Source organism: Manis pentadactyla, chromosome 16 (genome assembly GCF_030020395.1).
Source record: "Manis pentadactyla isolate mManPen7 chromosome 16, mManPen7.hap1, whole genome shotgun sequence".
Lineage (NCBI taxonomy): Eukaryota > Metazoa > Chordata > Mammalia > Pholidota > Manidae > Manis > Manis pentadactyla.
The window spans coordinates 13357602-13382171 of NC_080034.1; the positions used below are offsets into that span (position 1 = coordinate 13357602).

Genomic DNA, 24570 nt, shown 5'->3' on the forward strand with positions numbered 1-24570 from the left:
TTTAGTGTCCAATATCATCCCAAATGGATTAAAAGGTTTGGGCAAGTATAAGAATTACAACCTGGCCCCAGCTTGCCTTATGAAAACTAAAATATTCTTATTATTCTTTAAATGTACCGAATGTGTGAAATAGATGCAGCTAAGTGTGCTTCACATCCCTTCAACAAGGGAGCCGACTGCACTGACCAACCTGGTAATTACTTCTGCCCGTGTGTGGCTCCATTTAAAGGTAACGAACACCAAGGGAGAAGGAAAGGAGAACACAATTAACTTTAAAAAGCATTCTGTCTCTTGTCTGAACTCATTTCAGTCCCCCAACATTATTAGTCCTTTATTTTCTCAGTCAGCTTGTAAAACTGACCAACCGATTATCTCTTAGGCAGAAACTAGAGTGAAATGAGCTTTTTTACACATCCACTAAAACAGCAGAGTTTCTTATTTTCCTGTGAGAAAGGCCACTAATACAACCAAATGACAAAATGGAAAGTAAGGAGTATATAACCAGCCTGTCACATTATATTTGAAATATTTTTCTTATTCTCAATTGCTCATGAAGTTGTCAAGTTTTTTTTCTTTCAAACTAATCATTTTTTTAAGTTTTGAATTTAGCTATATTGTGTTTACTAATATAGTGAGCCATTAACAGATACTTCATTTCAATTTTAAGATACTTTTTAAGCTTCATTTAAGGAATTTTTTTTCAATAACAAATTTATGCTTTACTCTGTAAAATAAATCTTTTGCTAAATTATTATGCAAATTAGTGTATAGAGAGTAACTCACTGGGTGCTACCTTGAACTTTAGTATCTTTTTCTAAGCCATGGAATTTGAAAACTGTGTTAGTTACAGTTCTCCAGAGAAAAAGAGCACAGTGGATCTATATCTATACTTATATCTGTATCTCTATCTAATATGGAGATTCATTAGGAGGAATTGGCTCACACAGCTGTGGAGGCTGAAAAGCCCCATCACCTGCAAGCAGGAGACCCAGAAAATCCAGTGGTACAATTCTAGTCTGAGTGTGAAAGCCTGAGAACCAAGGCACGGGGTATAAATCCCAGTCCCAGGACAGAAGAAAAACCACTGCCCTAGCTCAGTAGGCAGGCAAGAAAGGAATCCATCCTGCCTGCCTTCACTTTGTGTTCTATGCAGGCCCTCAACAGAGTACCCAGTCTGTTACCACTACCCACATTGGGAAGGGCAGCCTCCTTCACTGAGTCTGCTGATTCAAATGCTAATCTTATGAGGAAACGCCACCATGGACCCACTGAAAAATAATGTTCAATCTGCGTGCCCTGTGGCCCAGTAAAGCTGACACATGAAAATAACCATTGCACTGTTCAACTAAATATAATCCATTTAGACACAGTCAAATGTTGACCTGATTTTCTTAGATCTTATTATTAAGAAACGATTGCATGAGAAAGTGCAAATATTTTGCACCTATTTAAACTAAGTTACAGTTTTCTTCTCTGTTAAATGGAGAAAAAAATATACCTACCTCATTGATTTGAATGTAGAATGTAACTTAAATAAGTCATATAAATAGCACATTGCCTACCAAAAATGAATAATCATCAAATGTTTAATTATAACTTTAAATCATTGTCTAACATCTATATGTGAAATCCAAACAATAGGCAATATTTTATGTTTGGGTAGATAGGATTCAATATGTATTTATTTAATTATACATCTTTGAACATACATGGAAAATAGTGTAATCCCAACAAATAAAATCCCAATAAATAAATACAAATTAAATTAAATTTTCAAAATAAGGTCAACCAGAGCCTACTCCTTACTGTTTCATATCACTCTCCAATAAAAGGACCCAGATCTCCTTAGAGATTTGGCTTATTTTAGGACTAGGACACAGAATGTACAAATGAATGAGGAGAATCTTGTTATGCCAGAGAGCAATGCTACTCAAGAAACAAAACCATGAGACTGTGTCAAAGGGACATAGGAGCCAACTGAGGGCACTCTAGTGACCAAAGCTAGAATAATTTAAAACAAACTAAAGGAGTATAGAATTATTACCCAATGTACAGAACAAATATCCTTGAGTCCATACTGATAAAAATAAATGATTGAATACATAAATAATAAATAGGAATTATTGGCACATGTATACAGAATAATTCCTAATAATTTTTGTAGATACTTTGCACTCAAGCAGATAGACCATAACTTCCCCACCCGTGAATTTGGGCAGCATATAGTGGCTGCCATCCAAAACGCACAGTATGGAGGTGGTCACTGGGGACAATAACTTTAGAGTGGAAGTCTGACACACACGGCCTCAGCCAAGTGAGCAAAGGTAACGGCAACAGTGGTAAGTCATGTAAATGGCATAAACGTTTGCTATGAGGTACTGAGACGGCACTTTATCTTTGTAATCTTAAAAACATATTACCCCGTCTAATAATGAAAAAAATCATCAGGCAAATTCCAACTGAGGGACAGTCTACAAAATACCTCACTAGTACTCCTTAACACTGTCAAAGTCATCAAAAGCAAAAGGAAATCTTTCAAAACTGGAAGGAGCCTAACAAAACATGGCCACTATGAATCCTGGGGAAAAAAAAAAAAAAAAAAGCAAAACGGGAGCGTAAAACTAAGGAAATCCAAATAAAATATGGGCTGTGGTTAATAATAACACCTCAGTGATGGCTCATTGCTTGTGATAAATAGACCATAGTAACGACAGATGTAGGTAATAGTGGCAACCGGTTACAGAGTATACAATGCCTCTCTGTAACTATTCACCAAGTCCAAAACCATTCTACAATCAAAAGTGTAATTAAAAAAATAAATGATTGCAAGTAAACAATTGCTAATTTAAAGTAATTTTCACTTAAAACAGAAAATACCTAAAACATAAATAGTCTTTTAGGTTATCATAAATCACCTTTCATGTACTAAATATTTAAGCTACTAATTATAATGAAGAGAAGTATTCTTTAGTTTATGGCAGTATCTTAGATTTGTAAATGTATTTTAATGTTCAGTGGGTTTTCACACAAAGTAACAAATAAAAAAACAAGCAAAAACAAAGTTAAACTATTATAAAACAAATGTGCCCAATAATGTATATAATATTTTTCTGGGAATAATGTTATGTCATAAAATTTATACTAGAAATGCATTAAACTATGAAAAACAAATTCTTCACAATTTCTAATTCCTTTCATATTTTTTATACATCTGTCTGCTAGACAGCTTGCCTTGCATAACAGAACCAGGCTGCTTGTCCCCTCTTTCCTTTGCTTCTTGCACAAGCTTAATTATCTTCCATATATATATGGGACCATGTGCACGAGTTCTGACCAGTAGAAAATGGATGGAAGTTTTTATCTTGCAGTCTGTTCCATTAAAACGTCCTATAAGTCTTTGACTCCTTCCCTTCTCCTTTCTTATTCTAAGTGAGATGTCTAAAAAAACTAGAAGGAAGAAGAGCTAGGAGATGGAATGTGCACCGCTTTCCTTTTTATGGGAAGTATGTGATTCTATTCCACTGTACCAGATTAATGTAATCTTTCCATTTTGAGTAAAATTTATGCCAGAAAAAGAATACACATATTTATGAATTTATAAAGTATGAGATTCTCTTTTTTAAAAAATTCAAAGAATTTGTATAGTTGATTACTAACTGACCAAATATGTGAATTTGTAAGATATAATGCTTTTTTCCTATTTAAGAATATATATACTCTAGTTCAAACATTTTGCCATTTGGAGAGGTTGTATTCCATTGCTAGTTATAATTTACTAAAGCATACACCAAAGAAAGGAATTTATCCAAAATGTGTATTGTGATTATATAGTCTATTTATGGGGACAATAGAAAATAATTAGAAAAATCTTTGTATAATTACTGCTGGAGAGCTGAATAATGCAGTGTTTTTATGTGTGGTAGTTTCTAGCATTATAATTACAGATCCTCCACAAATAGCATAGCTTTCACACATTATGTTATTAATGTTATATATCTTTTTTGAAATCTGTCAAACCTCTTTTTTCTTCTTTTTTAAAGGAACAAATAAATATGGATAATAAATTCCTCAGTACAACAGTTATTTTTCCATGAGGTGTTCAACCACTGAGGTTAGCTAGTGGTTCGTTTTGATTTAATCTAGGCTCCCTTCTAAGCTCTACTATTAGGAACGGAACCTAGCAAACAAACATAAAAAATGCAGTTTCTTCAAAAAGACAGGGCATTAATATTTTGTTTCCTCCTTACTATAAACTGTTTATTTTCACCAATGAATAGAAAATTTTAATAAATAAAAATAGGTTTTCCCCTTCTATGACAGAAGGAGCTATTATGATTTCCCTAAAGAAAATCTAATGCAAGAGAGCAGGATATGGACTATGCACATGTTCGACATGTTTAGCTACCACTATTTTCTGTTTTAATTAAAGCAAGAAGATATAAATCGGTCATTCTCAATGAGCACTGCTGTCATTAGCCAATATGTTGTCACAATCAATCATTGCTCCCTGGGGCATCCTCTCCTTAAGCCCTCTATGCCAACATGTCCGAAAGGAATTCAGTGATATTTATTTGATTATGCAAAATGTACTAAGTAGGGTTTTTATGTTTCCAAGTGTGTTATAAATGAAAATACATAACTCCTCAATGAGTAAATTTTCTACATTTGAAAAAAAAGAAAATTATTATTCATGCACACACACACATTAAGTACAGTTACTCATCTTCTCTCCAGAATTACAGGCAATTGTGTGTGCTTCATGTTATAAATGCTAGTTGGCACTCTTTGTTTAAAAAATACAATCAGTGCCAACGAGTAATGCAGTCCTTATCCAATTAGCAATTTTAAATTTTAAATTAATATCCATCGATACCCGTGAAAGTAAATAACATGTGAAGGTGATTACTTATAATGAAAATACTGCTCCCAACAGATTTATCCAGTGCTTTCCTTACCAATAAAGCACTTAAAGAGACAAAGCCTGTCTCAGATTTGGAGTAATTTCTTAAGTGAAAAGGACCACAGCTCTCAAATTTTCTTATTACACATTAAGATACTTTAAGCTAATATTAATATTGGATATTAAGCCAATGTGATTCTCTTTAGAAAAACTATGATTTGTAAATCCAAAATTTTAAAGGTATATTTACTAGTAACTAAACTGTGGATGATTTTTTAATTCATAAAAGAACTATTTGCATATTTAATTTCATTAATTCAAGGATCCTGTGAGAAAATAATGTTGCATGTATCATTGCTAAAGCTATAGTCTTTGTATTACTATCACGTTTTGGTGGTGAGAAATATGTTGTTATTCTTTTCTCCTAAAATATAAAATTCTCCAATACCTAATAAAAAGAAAGCAGGGCTTTGATTTTAATTATAATTCATGTCTCAAAAAAATACATTCTTAAACTAGTAAGAATATCATTTTAATAAGTCTACGTATGTGCAAGTAAAATAGAAATATTGTTTGAGCAAATGTCTTAGCTGCTAAAGCTTTAATGACACATGTTACTAAATCTGTAACAATTAAGATAAAAAAGTAGAAATGGTAATTAGCCATTAAACATTTTGCAAAAGAAAATAAACGAGAAAGAAAACTCAGCAAAATAAAAAAATGCTTAAGTGTGTTTAAAGCTATAATCATAATGCTGTTTTCTGGATAGGAACTTTGTTATGGGAAGTTGTAATTAGAAGGCAGATTTAAGTATATATTTCCAAGTGCTTGCAAAGTGAAAAGAGTAGAGTACAGATAATGGAGCAATTAGTTTTCAGCCTTCACAGGCCGTATCTCAGTCAGCCTTGGGTTGAGCTACAATGGGGAGCTACAGCTGCTGTGATTAAATGCTCCAGTCCAGTCAGTCTGCAGCTGTACTAAACATTCTTGGAGGACAGAATATTTTGGCTGGACTATACAACCATCTCTAGTGTTGTGAAAATTTCTTAAAGTCAACTACAGGTCAATGGAGTATCTTAACAAAAAGTCAATTTGATTTAATTCTTTTAATGAAAGTAATTATATGAGTATTATTTTGGAGAGATCAAATAAATTGGATGAATTGTAATATAGTGTGTTCATAGTGAGAATCTAATAGAAAAAAAACATTCATTTAATAGTTAATGTTGGTGATTTTTCTCGTATTCTGTGTAGCAATTAAAACAGAAAGCATGGAGTGGTGTATTGGTTTTGCACTAAGGATTGGGTTCACCTTCTTGGTGATTACATCATTACCTTCTGCCTGATAAAAATACTTGGCAAGTCCCCAATAAAGGGACCCTGAGTAAAAGATAGGCATGTTTCTTTGCATTATTTTTAAAGGAAGTGATACTTTTTGCTTCTTTCATTAATTTCTTTCTTTGCTTTCAGAATTCAGAAGCATTTAATATCTTAGTCTAATATTTCTTAATTTATGATTTCAATTGTATTTCAACTTAGTGGGTCAGAACTATTATTTATCAGTTTGACATTTCCTACCTTTTTTTCTTTCAACCAGCTGACCAGTCCATTTATCCGGGTAATTTTATTTGACTATATTTTCAACAAAAATAGCATATCAAGGGAAAAATATATTGCCACTGACTCTAAGTATAAACATTTTACATTGAATGTGCTATAGAGTAACAAGACATTGTAAGGCTAGTCCCATCTGGGTAGGATGTGTCACAGTAGAATGACAAGTCTGGCAGAGTCAGAGAAATGCTAAACTATAACCTATATTTCATACTGATCATTTTTGATTTGCATTACCAGTAGGGAGTAATATACACTTGCCTCTCTAACAACTAGGGAAAATTATAATTAGGTTACAAAGTACAGAGAAAAATTTGTTTATAAAGTATTCATAATTGAACTCTTTGCAAAATTGTAAAGTGATGACACTGCAATTTTTTTTAAATCCTTATTTTCCTTGGTGGTCAGGATATTACTCACCTTCAATTTCTGCTATTATTTGACATCCTACCTTCAACTCTTTACGTTTACACTATATATGCTTTTTCAAGTTAATCCGGTCTGTCCACATGTGTCAACAACCTTTTTCCCAGTATGTGGAGAATTTGGATTTTTCCCTTTAAATTGCAAGAATTGCGTGCTGATGATTTCTGAGCTGTCATACATATCTTACTTAGTATTATGAATGTTCCAGGAAGAAATTGTAAAAATAAAATAGAGTGAGCAGGGGAAAAAGAAAGCTTAGGAATTTGAAGGGCTCAAAGATGTTCATTGTACCAAAAATTACCCTGAGAGAATGAAGTTAAGAGTATTAACCACAGTCCAAATCAGAAATGCTATCTACAGAAGGGTAGAGGCAATGGGAAGTCATTAATCTGAGGAAACGATGATCAAATGTACATTTTGAGAGATCATTCTAAACTGTAAAGTAGAATTTGATTTCTCTTTGTTCTTTTTTTAATTACTAAGGTATCATTGATATACACTCTTAAGAAGGTTTCGCAAGAAAAACAATGTGGTTATCACATTCACCCTCATTATTGAGTCCCCCCACCGCATACCTCATGAAGGGTTTCATATTGGAAGTAGAGAAAAAGTTAAGTGTAATAACCACATTACTGTCTAGAGTATAAGTACGGAAACAAGGCTTGAGGTAGCTGGATGATTTCAGGAGATATTCAGGTAACAAACCAAACAGGGTAGGCTTTTACTATATCCAGAGGTGTAAAGTGAGGAAGAGATAAAAATCATGCTCAGATCCCCAAGGAGGATAAAATGAGTTATTGCTCTGGGGCTGTGGGAGTAGAAGAAGCATGTTTAATGAAGAGGGAAATCAGCAGAGCTCCAGCACACTGAATCATTAGAGTAGAAGTTTCCCATAACCCTAATATGTGCATAGCAGAGAGTTCTGGAAGGACTCTCCTGGTTAACATCCTGCTATAATTAATAGCATTATTACTTAGAGGAAGGAAACAGAGTCCAAGGATGATGTAAAATATCATCATTATATCAAGAATGAAATTAATATTACTACAGAGACTTCATTCTCAGAATGCCTTCACTGTAAGACATCTTCACGGAAGTTCTTCAGACTGAAAGGAAATAACACCAGGTAGAAACTTATAGGAAGACATGAAATCCTTGAAAATGGGAAATATACTAGAATATATAGTTTTTCTTCTTGTAATTTCTTTCAAACACATACAACTGTTTAAAGCAAACTTTATAACATTGAATTGTGGGATTTAAAAAATAAGTATAATATATATAACAATAACTTAGCAAATAGGGCAAGTGGAAGTATAGTAGTATAATAAAGTCTTATATATTATGTAAAAGAGTACAAAGTAATTCTAACTAGACTATACAAATGACAATCCAAAGAACAACAATTTGAAAATTAATATAAAAAGCTATGGCTATGGTTAAAACCAATGTAATAATAAAAATATTTAACTAACCCAAAGAAAGCAGAAAAATTTAAAAAACACAAAGGAAAACAAACAAAAAACAGTATGACAAATTGAAAACAGAAGCCAAATGGTAGCCATAAATCCAACCATAGCATAATTACACTGAATGTCAATGAACTAAAAAAAAATCCAGTTGAAGTTCATTTTGTCCAATTGGATAAAAAGAAAAACCCAACATTATTTAGTCTCAAGAAATGAGCATAAATATAAAGACATAGGTAAGTTGGGGAAATAAAAGATAAATGTGTACTATTTTTTAAAAAGCATAGAAAAGTGATGACACTATATTCATATCAGAAAAAAATATATTCAGGACCAGAGTAGAAAGTGAATATCATAATAATCAAAGAACAGTTCATCAGTGACTACAGTCAGCAATACATGGAGCAGCAGGACCATCCTATCAACACAAGAGTCATGAGAAAAAATGCTGTTTTTTTGTTGTAAGTCTCTATGTGAATCCATTGTTGCTTACAGACATAAAGCACATATTTATAACTATCCCTATTCTCCAAAAGCTGGAATCCACCAACATGCCTTTTAACAGGTGACTAGATAAATGAATTCTGGCACATCCATATATTGGCATCCTGCTCAGCAATACAAAGGGAAAAAATTGGTTAACACAAAATCAATGAGACCAAAGTATTTTGCTATGTGATAGAAACCAGACATGAAAGGTAGGTACTGCATGACTCAATTTATATGACATTCAGGAAAAGACAGAACCCAAGAGATAAAAAAACAGGTAAGTGGTTGCTAAGAAGCTGAAGGATGGATTATTTGTAATGGGTATTCAAGAGAATCTTGTATGACGCAGTTATTCTATATGGTGCTCTTATGGCAGACACAGAAATCCACACATTTGTCAAAAAAGATAGAAAAGTTCACTGCAGGGTGAACTCCTCTGTATGAAAATTTTTTAAAAATCAACCAGGATATTAAAGGGTCCAGTCACAGAATGCGGACTGTCACAAATAAAATCCAACTTCATAACAAATGTATGACATAAGCTCACTAAATGAAGTTGAGACAAATAGACTGACCTAAATAACTTTGGAAAGCAGTTTTGACTGCGTACACTAAAATAAATGCTAAAAAAAAAAAAAATCTGTATATAAACAACATACTCTTTTTGAGTAAATTTGTTTCTCACAGACATAAAGACTAGCAATTCTGAAATGACTTTACTTGTATACCAAGGTTGAACAATTAAGTAAATAAATTATAGATCATGGGAACTTAGTTGCTCACTTGTCAGATAAAACCATTATAAATAAACAAGTGAGAACAGCTAGAACAGTCCATGTGATGATGGTTTAGTCAGAGAGATCTGAATGAGCCTTTGGGTCGTGACGTATTTTCCGAAGTGCTAGGTAGACTGTAGACTGTGCCCTCCTAACGGAACTTCAGACAAAGGCTGGCAACACAGCCCTATGTAACTTCCATCTTACTTGGAGCCCGTCCTTGTGTGTACAAGTGCCTGACTACATGCTTGCCCGGTGTCATGCTCCTTTGCCTTTGCTCATGAGCCTCCATTGCCCGGTAACCCTAAAACATCTTTATCTTATTTTTTCTTTTTTCCCACTGGAGAATGCCTCCAGTGGAGATGCCAGCCTGCCGTATTTAACTGACCAGAGTTAGGCATATTTGCCTAATGATATCCTTGTTCCATTTGTTAAACTAACAGTAGATAGAATTAGCTCATATAAATGATGTCATATTAGAAATTGTCTGTTATTTATTTGTGAATAAAATAAGGGAATGAAGAAGTCTTCTTTAACCTCTGCAAGGGAAGGCATTGAAAACTTACCAAATGCTCACATAGAAAGGTAATGATTGATGGAAAATTAGAGACAGTGATACAGGATTGAGTAAAAAAGTGCATATGGCAATTTAGAGTACTTTGGGGATAATTTAACTATCAGGAATGTTGTATTTATGGACTGATTTTCAAAATATATCCTATGTATCAGTGACTTATACAAATCTTAAGACATTGAAGGGTCACTGCCTTGGGTAGTCTTTTATCATGATCCTTCCTTTGTATCCATTAGAGTCTTTTGTTAATAAGTATTGAACTCATAGATGTACGCTGTTAGCTAAAATTCAAGATCTGAGAAGCCTGTAATTGTTTTGTTTTGTTTATCTGCTTAAATGCTTCACTCTATCGGATTACCAATCTTACATGACGTGCACTCATTGTATATCTGCTGAAGGAAAGAACTCTTACTTTTTCTTTCTTGAATAACTTATATTCTTTAAATTTATAATGGTTAAATAGATAAGAAGACCAGAGTCAAATATCATCCATATCTCAATAGGGAAATCATTGAATTTATACCTTCATTAAAACTCATTTGTTTAAAATCAAATAATTTTCTTGCAGAGATTTTAATAGGTATGATATGTTGTTTCTTCTATGTTGTTTTAAATAGGTAATATTCAATTGCTTCATTTTGACATTTGATGTGTTATACATTTAATATAATGGATTTATGGGAACTTAGACTTTTCAAAATTTGCTCTGGCTAAAAATGTTTTATCAAATGTACATTTTGTGGATAATGCATATTGATTTTCAAAGTTCTGAGAGATATAGATATACTTCGTAAAGTCTATTGAATAATCTCTAAGATATTCAAAAGAGCATTTTTTCTTGGAAATTTAAATGTGACTTAATATTTCTCAAAATATTATTATGTTTTTCATACACAAAACATTTTACTATATAGAAATAAGATACAGAAATGTTTCTGATTCTATTCAATTCGATTTTAGGCTTTTACCTAAATCACTTCCCTTAATCACCCAAGTTTAGGATTTATACCATGAATTTCTGAAACCAAATCATTTGACTGATAATAATCAATGAATGCTTAGAGGCATAGCTAACTTTTTTTCAAGGTTATTTAAAAAGGCATTTTGGAGCACTTTCAAACAAGAGTGAAATTGGTTCCTAGGACTTTATATTTGGGATATTTTTCAGAGCTCTTACTATATGCTGCTTGTATAGAATCACAAGAATTGAAGTAATAATTTTCCTCAAAACATATTATTTTCAACTGGTAGACAATTTAAAGATTAAATACAAAGCAAACAATTTTAAATTAAGATTATTTACATGAAAATACCTGAAATTTATTAGATTTTTTTTAAAGTTTTGAAAAACTGAAGAGCATGAGGAATAGCTCTGCTCTGGGATCAAATCCACAGAACCTGGGGCCGGATGGCAAAGACAGAGGCTTGGCTTCCCCGTGCCTCGCTTCCCTCAACTACAAAGAGGGGGTAATAACCATACCTGCTCCTAGAATCTTGCTGAGGCTAAAATGAGTTGACATAAATAAATCACTAAAAATCGTACCTAGTGTGGTATTTTAAGTTCTGATTGTCGTTATCACCGCTGCTACCTAGAACACGTGCCAGGGCCCGCCTTATGTTGATTCTGTGTCCTCATTAGTGAATCAAAGCTCCCTAAACATACCGACGCCAGAAATATTTTCATTTCCATGTTATATTTAATTGTTGACTTATTTACTCTGAGTAGAAATTTACAGAAACAACAGATTTACATTTATGACTGGTTCCCTAAGTAAAATTAGTTTAGTACAACGTGATGACAAAGCAAGACCGCCTGGGAGACTTGACTTGTCACAGGAGAAAAATTCTTGAAAACGTTAATCCTGTCAGTGGGATTAAGATGTGGGATTAAGAAAATAACTGGAAAAAGATTTAGACTGAACTCGAATGTGTTCATACTTAATGTTCCACTTATAAAGCAAACGATTTTATACAATTTTCAAGTGACACCCGCTCGCCCCCAACAATATTGTGCAGTTTATCACAGCAAGGGAAGAAGAGGACTGTTGTACCCCAAGCTTGCCTGCTCCTCATTAAACTGAAAGCCAGCGTCCTGAAGTTTGTATGCTGGGATAAAAATATACAGTACGAAAAATAAAAATTTTCAGACAAGAAAATTCCTTTTATATTTCATTTCAACATGCCATTGGAGACCTCCATTGCTTTTGAGGACATAAATAAGCTTGACTGTTAATGGTACTGTGGTCACTGTTGATGTGAGGTGATTGGTGATTTCCAGATAAATGCCAACTTCTTTTGTGTTAACAATCTGTGGTTTTTTGGGTACTCCTTCTGGTATTTTTTTCTTCCCTTCAATGTGGCATCTGCGTTTAGAGGTGGTTTGTGTAAAAAGTGCCTTTTATTGATGGCCTAACAGCCAAAGATCACCAGAAGCTCATCTGTAAATGAACCCAGTTGAATTTCATGCTTCCTCCCTATAAGGCAATAGCATACCTTGGGCCATTTGAGGATATTTTGGTGAGAGGGTTTTAATAGAAGCTTGATACAGGATTTGGGCTTGTATTTACTAAATTTGGAGATGGTTCCAGGCAGTTTGGTTTTTATTCACATTGAATATTGTTAGAAAGTGGAGTATTTTTAAATTGTTAACTAGAACATGGGAGGAACAGATCAGGCTGAATCTGTAATTAGTTAAGGAAACAGCAGAAAAAACAGGAGAGGATGTTTAGACTTTATGTTTGGACGGTGCTCTTTTTCGTGATAGGACAGACATGAGTGCGGTGTAATCTTATTTTTATCTTGCCCTTTCGTAGACACAGAGACCCACTGGTATTCTATCAGGTTAGTTAAGAATGTCATGGCCGGATGGTAGAGCCAGTCCAGTGTAACCAACACCAGGCAGGGGCAGCTTTGTTCTTCCTCATTTTAATTTCTCACAAAATATTTTATCAACATGTATTGGTGACAAAAATCTTTGAGCTACAAATTTAATAATGAATAGAAAGAACATACCTGAACATGCATACAATGCTTCACTCATTGCTCTTATCTTTCTAGTAGATGTCACTGTGTCTTTATTACTATCACCTGTATCTCCTCATACCTCCTGACAGAAATGTACCCCAAATTTATTATTTACTAATTTATAGCATTGTCATGTCTTTATAAATATCTGAATTCTGTTATTATTTAACAATTTTTAAACATTTCTTTAAGTTTAAATCATCGTAAAGAAAAAGTCAAACTTCTAATACAGACTGCAGTTCAGCATTTTCATATTTTATAAAAATCTGTAATCCATGTAAAGCTTTTAAAAACAGTATTTTTCTTTAAGAAGTTTAATACCATGAAGAACTTGATACTAAAAGTGATTCATACAGTCAAAAGTAACATACATATGTGATTGATGCAAATTTCAATTAGAGGGAAAATAGTTCAGTTAAATGCACATTTCAACTAACAATACAATTACAGTTGGAACCTAAGCATTGCAAATTGATTCTTCAAATCAATGACATAGCTGTAAAAGGAAACTAATGAAAACAGGTTTTTAAATTTTCCTATCAACTCTGTATGCAAATAAAATGTTTATTACCTTGGTTTCTCAATTTTAAATTGTCAACAGCATATAGTTTTCAGCAAAATAAAACCTCAGGGAAAGAATAAGCATATATATATATTAAATACAACTTGGAAATTCAGTTGCAACATTCAGTGTGAGAAGGCCAAGTATATTTCATTGCCACTTTGCAAGAAAAGGTTTTAACAGTGTCTCAATGTGCGGAGGTCCGAGGTCTGTGGATCAGAGTATTTTATGATCTTGTCTCAACCTGAAGAGATATTATTTCAAATGAGTGAATTTCATTGAACACATCTTTATTTTTTATCACACATTAACATAATAACCAACATTAACATCTTTGACATTGGGATGCATTTTTATAATAAAGATATATTAATCACTGTCAGAACTTAACTGGCAGGTTTGGCCCTGAATTGGTTTCCTATTAGTAAGTAATTGCCATAAACTTAAAAGAACATAAATTTATTATGTTATAGTTCTGCAGAAATCTAAAATAAGGAGTAGGCTGGGCTGCATCCCTTCCAAAGACTTCTGTTTCTGTGCCTTTCTAGAGGCTTCATGTATTCCTTGGCTCTGGACCCCTCCCTTGTATCAGCCCAGCATCTTGCTTTCCTTCTCTTCCTTCTTCCTTTTAACTTCCTGGACTTTTGGAGAACCCTTGTAGAACCCATGTGATCACATTTAGGGCCCACATGATAAACCAGGATTATCTCATCATATCAAGATCCTTAACCACATTTTCAGATTCCTATTTTCCATTTAAATAACATTCACAGGTTTTAGGAATTAAGGCCTGTATATTTTGCGGGACAATCATTATTCAGTCAATCACACTGTCCTTAACAACACATGAAGTAAGATCCTTAAAGTAAATGGCAGGTTATAATCAATGAAAAGCATTAATGCATCTCCTTCCTCCTTGATTGTATTCCCTTCATATTGATTTGTGTTCCATTCCCTGGACTTTCTCATCTTCTGGCCTTCATCTCTTTCTAGAATGCCCTGCCCATCCCTTTTGTACCACACGTGCCTAACCTTGACAATATATAGCCATTCTTTAGGATTCATTTCAAACATTAACTCCTTCAAATACCACTCATGAAGCCTTAGTTGCCCTTTACTTGATTGTGTTAGTTGTCTATGCTACAAAAGTTATCACAAAGTGACCAGTTTAAAACAGCTCACATTTATTATCTCACAATTTCTGCAGGTCAGAAATGTGGACACAGTTTAGCCGAGTTCTCTGCTCGTTGTTCAACAGGCTGAAATCAAGATGTCTGTGGGGGCTGTGAACTAAGGCCCAGATTCCTCTCCAAGCTCACTGGTTGTTGGTAAAACTTAGTTCCTTGCGATTGTAGCCTGCTGGTCTTGCCTACTTACAGGCTGTCTGCTTGGAGTTCTCAGCTCCTAGGGCCCACATGCCATTCCCTGCCAGGTAGCATTCTCCACAACACAGCTTTCATTTTGCTCCTTGTAGGTAAACAGAATGCCTCTGCCTTCTTTTAAAGTCTCCCCTGATGTGGTCAGAACTAATCAAGATTATCTCTTTTTTATTTGACACAAAATGATTTGATCAGGTGATTTTAATTGTATGCACAAATCCCTTCTGCAATATTATGGAACACAATCATAGGAGCAGGCCCATCACATGCACAAATCTTCCCCTAGTCAAAGCAAGAGGATTCTGCATGTCATGGACACTGGGTGTGGGGCTCATCGAGGCCATACTGGAATTCTGCCTACCAGAGTGACTCCTTAGCATGGGAACCTGGCTTATCACCCTGCATTAGCTTACCTGCTTATTTGAATCCTTCATTGCTTATAACTCCAGCACCCACCACATTGCTTGCCACATATCAGGAGCTCATTAAATATTTGTGCAATGAATTAATATACAAATCAGCATGGTATTGAGGGTACAGCGAACACATGTATTCTGTAAAATAGAAAATCATTAGTGTTTTCACAAATATCAGTATGAATTACTGTTCTGCAACCTAATACATTATTATATGCATGAAATCACTTATGAAAGAGACAAGCTAATTTAACTTCCCACCAACAAAGCAAAACACCTAGTCTCAAAATTAAATATTTAGAAGTAGGTACTTAGAAAAAAAAAGGGTATGCATGAGAACTTTTTGTTAAGAAAAATTCATTTTTTTATTTGCTCCTAGAAGATATTTGTTCAAAGTGGGTTCCCTTATTGTACAAAGAGAAACATTTTCACTGAAAAAATGGTATCTAGAAATGTATCATTTGTAATACACTTCAATATAATAATGGCTTAAGGACAAGGAACAGGCCTTGTTGCTGTTTGAATTCTCCACATTACTTACCATAACTCTTGCAAAAATGACCCACTTAATATTTTTTTTAATTTAAGGAAACCTTTATTTTTGTGCTCTTTGGGAATAGTTTTGTATTTTTACTTTTTTAATATAAAATATTTTATAGTAAAAATATTTATACTAAAAATATTTTTTCCTAAAAATATTTTAATATATTGTAATATTTAATAGTACATACTATATAAAAATTAAATAAAATATTTTATAAATATATTAAATAAAATAAAATACTGAATAAAATATTTTAATATTTTACAAGTATTTGTAAACTTGAAGTTCTGCGTGTCTGTTCAACTGGGCACTGTTTCCTATGCTCTTACTGTACGGATGCTAACTTTCTGATTTTGGTTCCTTCCCTATATACATTGTTGATGCCTTCAGCAGTTTATTGGGTCACTTGCCTTTTTTTTTTGCTTGTGATCAGAATTGGAAGAACTACTGGGATCCTGAGGTTTTAGAATTTTCCCAATGCCACTGTACTTCTAAACTTTGAAAATTTTATTGCTTATTCTAGTTCATTTTATTATCCCCTCATCCACACACTCGTGAAATTACTGAGAAAACCTAAGCAGCTAAAAGACTGGATGATTATTGGACATTTTCTTCTCTGAGATATTCAGCCAGGCACTTTTAGAACCTATGTTTGTACACGTATGCTACACGTTTTGGTGAATGAGTGTTACTATTTAAATACTGTCCAAGTAGCCGGTATCCAAATAGTTTTACTACCCCTGGAAAACTTGGATTCCCTTGGGCCAAGCCATCTTATTTCTTATATCCAAATACTTGTGTACATTTCACCCAATGACAGTCACTTTATTTAGATACAATTTCTGAGTAAAACTTAAAACAATTTCAGAACTGAGGTGTTACTATTAAGATTAAAACCTCACTAAAATGTCCCTTTTTCATTGTTTACTTGTTTTGAGAATAGCAACAAATCCATCAAGCAAAGCTTATACTGATGGCAACCTCCTTGGACCAGAAGGAGAACACAGGGAGAGGCAGAACATTAATAATGCACTTTCTTAATTGCAATGTCTTCAGAGAACATTGTTTAACAAGAGGCGAAAAGTATGAAGAAAACAAAATGGTATTTTTTAAAATTCTGTCACTTAACGATGCTGTCTGCTGGTACTTTGTTAGATGAAGCATAGAAATTCATAAATAACAGTTCTCTCTTAAACCATGACGTACAAAGAATCACAATGATAATATGGAAAAGAACTAGGAGTCATTGCCTAGAGACAAATTTGAATGCATTTATGAGGACCCGTGCCAGGCAAGTGACAGCAGGCTCTGGGTTTGCTCATTAACTAGGCTCCAATGCTCTGATTCTTCCTTTTAATTCTCTCTGTGAGTTTGGACCTTGCCAGGCTAATAATCCTCATGAGAATGGAGCTGCTTGTAGAAAAAAAAATGGAAATGTTTCCCCTTGGGAACCAGGGCCAGTGCAGGGAAGGCTATGATGGCTCACGCTTTGAGGTCAGTATGGACGATGCAGTTCCACCTCTTGCCTGCACGGCTTTTGCTGTGACAGAGTTCACTCGGCCATGGCAATTCTTGCAGAGTGGCCCAGCTTAGCATCTGATGGTGCAACCATGGTTATTTACTGACTGTATCCTGTCCTGAGTAGCAGAACCAATGGCAGTTATTTTCACAGACTACCCCAACTTCCGGCAAATTCAGTGTTAGTTTTGTGAGTCCTAATGGTAGCAAATGAGAAAATTTAATGAGCTGTGTCTTCCTTGTTCTGGTGTAAGAATGAACTATTTTTCCTTTTTTTTAGTGGTAGTTTTTTAAAGTGTTTTTTTGTAGGTATGGGGAATTGCTGTTTACAATGACTTAAAATAACTCATTATTTTAGCCCATCTATTTCCCCCTACACACACACACACACACACACACACACACACACACACACACACACTCTTATACACATTTCTTCCTGCTGAATTATATATTCTTGAAGGGATGCAAATTTATAGAGCAAAAAGAAGTCAGGAAGAAAAGGAGGAAAAACTGAAAGAATGGAAGAAATAAAAGGAATAAAAGATACCGTGAATATTGGAAAATGGATTTTTCTGTGGAAGAACATGCCTAAAATAGGTAACATTTGTTGAGACAGACAAATGTGAACTGGGAATGGCTAAGATGCATGAAGAGGGGAAAAAAGAGAGCTAGAAGGATGTTCAAAAAATTGTCCATCTTATTTTACCTCCATTAAAATATATTTTTACATGATTCCTCAGTAAATTGATAAATGGTTAAAATAATATAATATGGAAAAAAGCATATTGTGATAATCATTTTATTTTGAAATGGTATCATTTAACTGAAATTATGAATTATTTTCTTGTACCCAATGCTTTGCAAATGCACATCCTTAAGGAAGCTGACTTTTTTTAAGTACATGAAGCAGTCCAGGTATAAAACAACGATCATGGTGCAGCCTTAGCAAACTGGAATATCTATAGAGATATTAGTGTAGAATTAATTTTTGTAACATTTTGCCATCTAAGTATAACATATTTTTGGTCTGTGGCCACTTGTTTGCTACTCCTGATTTAAATCAACATTGCCATCAACTTTTTTCCAGATTTCGGCACTTGAAAGATGGTGTTTTTAAGTTTGTGAAATTCTCAAATTACCCTGAAACAAGTGATTGTTCTTTTACTTCTGAGGTCAAACCCACAAGTGTTTTGGGATGCTGGGAATGGTCCTTAAATTTCTGATGTCCACTATAAAATAAGGAAGGCTCAGTGTTACGCCTGAGAGATTAACAACATTTTTGGATCTAGGTAGCCTTAGTATAGTGAGTATTCATGGTTATATAGGGGCACTTCTGGTATATATATATATATGTGTGTGTGTGTGTGTGTGTCTGTGTGTGTCTATATATACACATATATGTATATATATATATATATGATGTTTTTAAAAGTTTCCATAAATATTTTAAATCATAATTCCTTATACAATAAGAAAATGCAATTTCCAAAATTTTCAAATATACTACGTATGGTGCAGTGCTACCTATTAAATTTTGGATGTCAAGCATATTATGGAAAATGTAAATTTAGGCATTTGATATATTGATGCATTTCATAATAGAATTATCCATTTTACTGGACCCAATGAAGGAGATTTAACCACCCTAGAACCAAATCATTTATTGAAAATTAGATGTAAATTGAAAATTATACATGTAAATTGATACCAGCTTAAATGGAAGACACTGTATTCTTAATTCTTTATCAAAAATAAAATAGTTTTGGAAATCAAATTTCCTGAATTCAAGTTAATAGTATTTGTTACATTACTAGATGCATGGAACAATGATTTAATATGTATATGTGATTTTATAAATCTCAAATATTATGTGGTTATTCACCACATTGGCAATACAATATTAAGATGTTTTATATTTTCATCACAAAGTATTATCAGAAATTGTGATTGAATACAACTAATGTATGATGTTTGCTGTATATTTAAGTATAAAATTAATAATACATCCAGATTCATAGAAGGCTTGTCTGATGAAAATTTCAATTCCAAATGGTAGTATGGGATATTTATAAACAAAGACTCATAAATGCTGTGACTGTATTTTCTGGTAAAAATAAAATCAAAACAAGACAAATGCTTAAAAAATGTTTCCATATAAAATGATTAGTTACACATAACCCATAGTTAATAACTTAGAAGTAGGTATAACCACCATTTTTTGTTTGTTTTTTTATTTTAAACAAATTTTGTTTTTTGTTTATATATTTATCTACCATAAGGTATCTAATTAATTCCAATGGTTCTCATGTGGATTCTTTTCTATGCTTCCTTAGCCCAGAATAATCAACACTCAGAAAGCATATTTATTGATAATAAAAGAATGCTTTGTTTAAATGTTTTTAAAATTGAAATATAATTGATATAAAATCTTTTATGTATGTGTGTTGGTACCAATTTCTGTTTTTTTTTTCTTTTAAGGGATCATTGATATACAATCTTATGAAGGTTTCACATGAGCAACATTGTGGTTACAACATTCACCCATATTATCAAGTCTCCCCCAACACACACACACCATTGCAGTCACTGTCTATCGGTGTAGTAAGATGCAATGGAGTCACTACTTGTCTTCTCTGTGCTGTACTGTCTTCCCTGTGACCCCCCTATATTATGTGGGCTAATCATAATCCCCCTTAATCCCCTTCTCCCTACCTCCCCACCACTCTCCCTACACACTCTTTCCCTTTGGTAACCACTAGTTCCTTCTTGGAGTCTGTGAGTCTGCTGCTGTTTTGTTCCTCCAGTTTTGCTTTGTTCTTATACTCCACAAATGAGTGAAATCATTTGGTACTTGTCTTTCTCTGACTGCCTTATTTCACTGAGCATAATACCCTCTAGCTCCATCCATGTTGTCAATGGTAGGATTTGTTTTCTTCTTATGGCTGAATAATATTCCATTGTGTATATGTACCACATCGTCTTTATCCATTCATCTACTGAGCAACACTTAGGTTGCTTCCATATCTAGACTATTGTAAATAGTGCTGCAATAAACATAGGGGTGCATGTGTCTTTTTGAATTCAGGATCTTGTTTTCATAGGGTAAATTCCTAGGAGTGGAGTTACTGCATCAAATGATATTTGTATTTTTAGTTTTTTGAGGAACCTCCATATTGTTTTCCACAATGGTTGAACTAATTTATATTCTCACCAGCAGTGTAGGAGGGTATCCCTTTCTCTGCATCTTCTCCAGCATTTGTTGCTTCTTGTCTTTTGGATGTTGGCCATCCTAATTGGTGTGAGGTGATATCTCATTGTGGTTTTAATTTGCATTTTCCTGATAATTAGCAATGTGGAGAATCTTTTCATGTGCCTGTTGGCCATCTGAATTTCTTCTTTGGAGAAGCGTCTGTTCAGATAGATCCTCTGTCCATTTTTTAATCTGGTTATTTGCTTTTTGGATGTTGAGGCATGTGAGCTCTGTAAATATTTTGGATGTTAGCCCCTTATCAGATATGTTGTTTAGGAATATATTCTCCCATACTATAGGATGCCTTTTTGTTCCACTGATGGTGACCTTTGCTGTACAGAAGCTTTTTAGTTTGACGTAGTGCCATTTAGTCATTTTTGCTTTTGTTTCCCTTGCCCAAGGAGATGTGTTCATGAAAAAGTTCCTCATGTTTATATTCAAGAGATTTTTGCCTGTGTTTTCTTCTAAGAGTTTTATGGTTTCATGACTTATATTCGTGATCTATTTTAGGTTTACTTTTGTGTATGGAATTAAACAGTAATCCAGTTTCATGCTCTTGGATGTAACTGTCCAGTTTTTCCAATAGCAGTTTTTGAAGAAACTGTCTTTTCCTCATTGTATATTCATGTCTCCTTTTTCATGTATTAGTTGACTATATATGTGAGGGTTTACATTTGGGCTCTCTATTCTGTTCCATTGATCTTTGGGTCTATTTTGATTAGTGTAGGTTTGTAGTATAGTTTAAAGTCAGGGAGCACATTACGTCTAGCTTTGTTCTTCTTTCTCAGCATTGCTTTGGCTATTTGAGTCTTTTGTGTTCCATATAAATATTAGGATAATTTGCTCTAGTTCTATGAACTATGTTATTGGTATTTTGATAGGGATTGTACTGAATCTATGAACTGCTTTGAGCAGAATGGCCAATTGCCGATATTAATTTTTCCTATCCATGGGATAGATTTTCATTCATTTCTGTCTTCTTTAATTTCTCTCATGAGTGTCTCATAGTTTTCAGAGTAAAGGTCTTTGACTTCCTTGGTTAGGTTCATTTCTTGGAATTTTATTCTTTCTGATGTGATTGTAAATGGAATTGTTTTCCTGATTTATCTTTCTGCTTGTTCATTATTAGTATATAAATACACAACAGATATTTGTGTATTAATTTTGTATCCTGCAGTTTTGCTGAATCCAGTTATTAGTTTAAATGGCTTTATGGTGGAGTCTTAAGGGATTTCTGTGTATAATGTCATATCATCTGCAACTAGTGACAGTTACTTCTTCCTTACCAATTTGGATGCCTTTTATCTCATCATCTTGTCTGATTGCCATGTCTAGGACCTCCAAGCTATGTTGAATAAAAGTGGTGAGAATGGACATCTTGTCTTGTTCCTCGCTGTTATGTTGTCAACAGTGGATTTGTCATATATGTCATTTTTATGTTGAGGTGCGTATCCTCTATACACATTTTATTGAGAATTTTTATCATGAATGGATGTCGAATTTTGTCAAATGCTTTTTCAGCGTCTATTGAGATAACCATGTAGTTTTTATCCTTCTTTTTGTTAATGTGGTGTATGACATTGATTAATTTACAAATATTATGCCCTCCTTGCATTCCTGGAATAAATCCCACTTGGTCATGATGGATGATCCCTTTGATGTGTTTTTAATTCCGTTCGCTGATATTTTGTTGAGGATTTTTCCATCTATGTTCATCAGGGATATTGGTGTATAATTTTCTTTTTTTGTAGTGTCTTTGGTTTTGGTATTAGAGTAATGCTGACCTCAGAGAATGAGTTTGGAAGTATTCCCTTCTCTTGTACTTTTTGGGATGGGTATTAGCTCTTCTTTAAATGTGTGGTAGAATTCAGCTGTGAAAACATCTAGTATTGGACTTTCTTTGGGAGATTTTTACAAATTCAATTTCATTGCTGGTAATTTGTCTTTTCATATTTTCTGTTTCTTCCTGAGTCAGTCTTGGGAGGTTGTATTTATATAGGGATTTGTCCACTTCTTCTAAGTTGTCCAATTTATTGGCAAAAAAATTTCCATACAAGTCTCTAATATCTTTTTATTCGGTGGTATTTGTTGTGACTATTCCTTTTTTGTTTCTGCTTTTGTTTATTTGTGCACTCTTTCTTTTTTTCTTGAGAATTTCTGGCCAAGTGTTTGTCTTTTTTGTTTGCTTTCTCAAAGAAAGTAAAAAAAAAACAGCTCTGGGTTTCATGAACTTTTTTCTATTGTTTTGTTCTTCTCTATTTTGTTTTTCTGCTGTAATCTTTATTATCTCCCTTCTACTAACTTTGGGTTTCACTTTTTCTTCTTTTCCTATTTTCTTTAATTGTGAGTTTACACTGTTTATTTGGGATTGTTCTTGCTTCTTGAGGTAAGCCTGTATTGCTATGTACTTCCCTCTTAGAACCACTTTTGTGGGATCCCCACATATTTTGAACTGACGTATTTTTGTATTTACTGGTCTCCACATATAGCTTGATTTCTTCTTTGATCTATGGGTTATTTAGAAGCATGTTGTTTAGCTTCCATGTGTTTTTTTTTTCATGTAATTGATACATAGTTTCACTACATTTTGGTGTGAAAATATGCTTGATATAATTTCATTTTTTTATAAAGTTATTACAGCTTTCTTTGTGTCCTAATATGGGATCTATTCTGGAGAATGTTTCAAATGCATGTGAGAAAAATATGCATCCTGTCACTTTTTGGTGGAATGTTCTGTAGGCATCTGTTAAGTTTTGATCTAGTGTGTTATTTAGTGTCTCTATTTCTTTATTTTCTATCTGGCTTATATGTCCATTGATGTAAGTGGGATGTTAAGGTCCTCTAATATGATTGAGTTGTATCTGAAATTTAATTTGATTCATTTGTTATCTGCCAATTTATATCAGTGTCTAAACAAGTTACAAACTTAAAAAAATGTATCATTATGGTTTATGGTATTCCATGATGTCTTAATTACATACTTTATAATATTTGATTTTATTGTTAATGTACATAATGCCATATAGACATAGAAAGCATCAACTGACATTTTATTTCTAATTTATTTACAACTATACTTGTATATTTATTAATCATTTCAATTTCAATAACACATTAAAAATGAGGCAGCTAGGTGATAAAAGTGAAGTAAAGCAGAAGCAAAATCCTGTCTAAAGAGCTGCCAATTCCTGTGTTTGTGTCATCTTGATGGCTATGAGCTGCCCTGCTTTCTGTGGAGGCTCCAGGCACACATGCTATATGGATGCAGGGCTGCAGCAATCCGGAGGCCAACTACATACCTCCCAGTGCATTGGCAGTCCTGTTGCTGTCCAGGACATACACATTTGAATGAGAGCGATAGCATGCGCAGAGGCAGAGTGGCAGTGTAGATGGCACGGCGAGTCTCGGGGATAATGAAGAACCAAGGGACTGACCAGCAGCAGCTACAAACTGCTGCCTGCTGTAACTTCAGCTCATGCGACCACCATTTCCTTGAGATAATTTGGAGACTGTTCTTTTTTTCCATTGTTAATGGTAAAATAAAGGACAGATTCTCATTATTACTTTTAAAAGACTGTGATGAAATGTGAAAGCTCTTTTTAACTAAGGCTTAAGTATAAATTCAG

At 33.7% G+C, this 24570-nt stretch overlaps 1 protein-coding gene across 1 annotated transcript in view; it reads left to right on the forward strand.

Annotated features, from left to right (window-relative positions):
• EYS (eyes shut homolog) overlaps positions 1-24570 on the forward strand; it is a 1412275-nt gene that overhangs the window by 320292 nt on the left and 1067413 nt on the right. Inside the window, 1 exon segment of the mRNA XM_057494276.1 lies at positions 169-229. Coding sequence (XP_057350259.1) covers positions 169-229 — 61 coding nt within the window.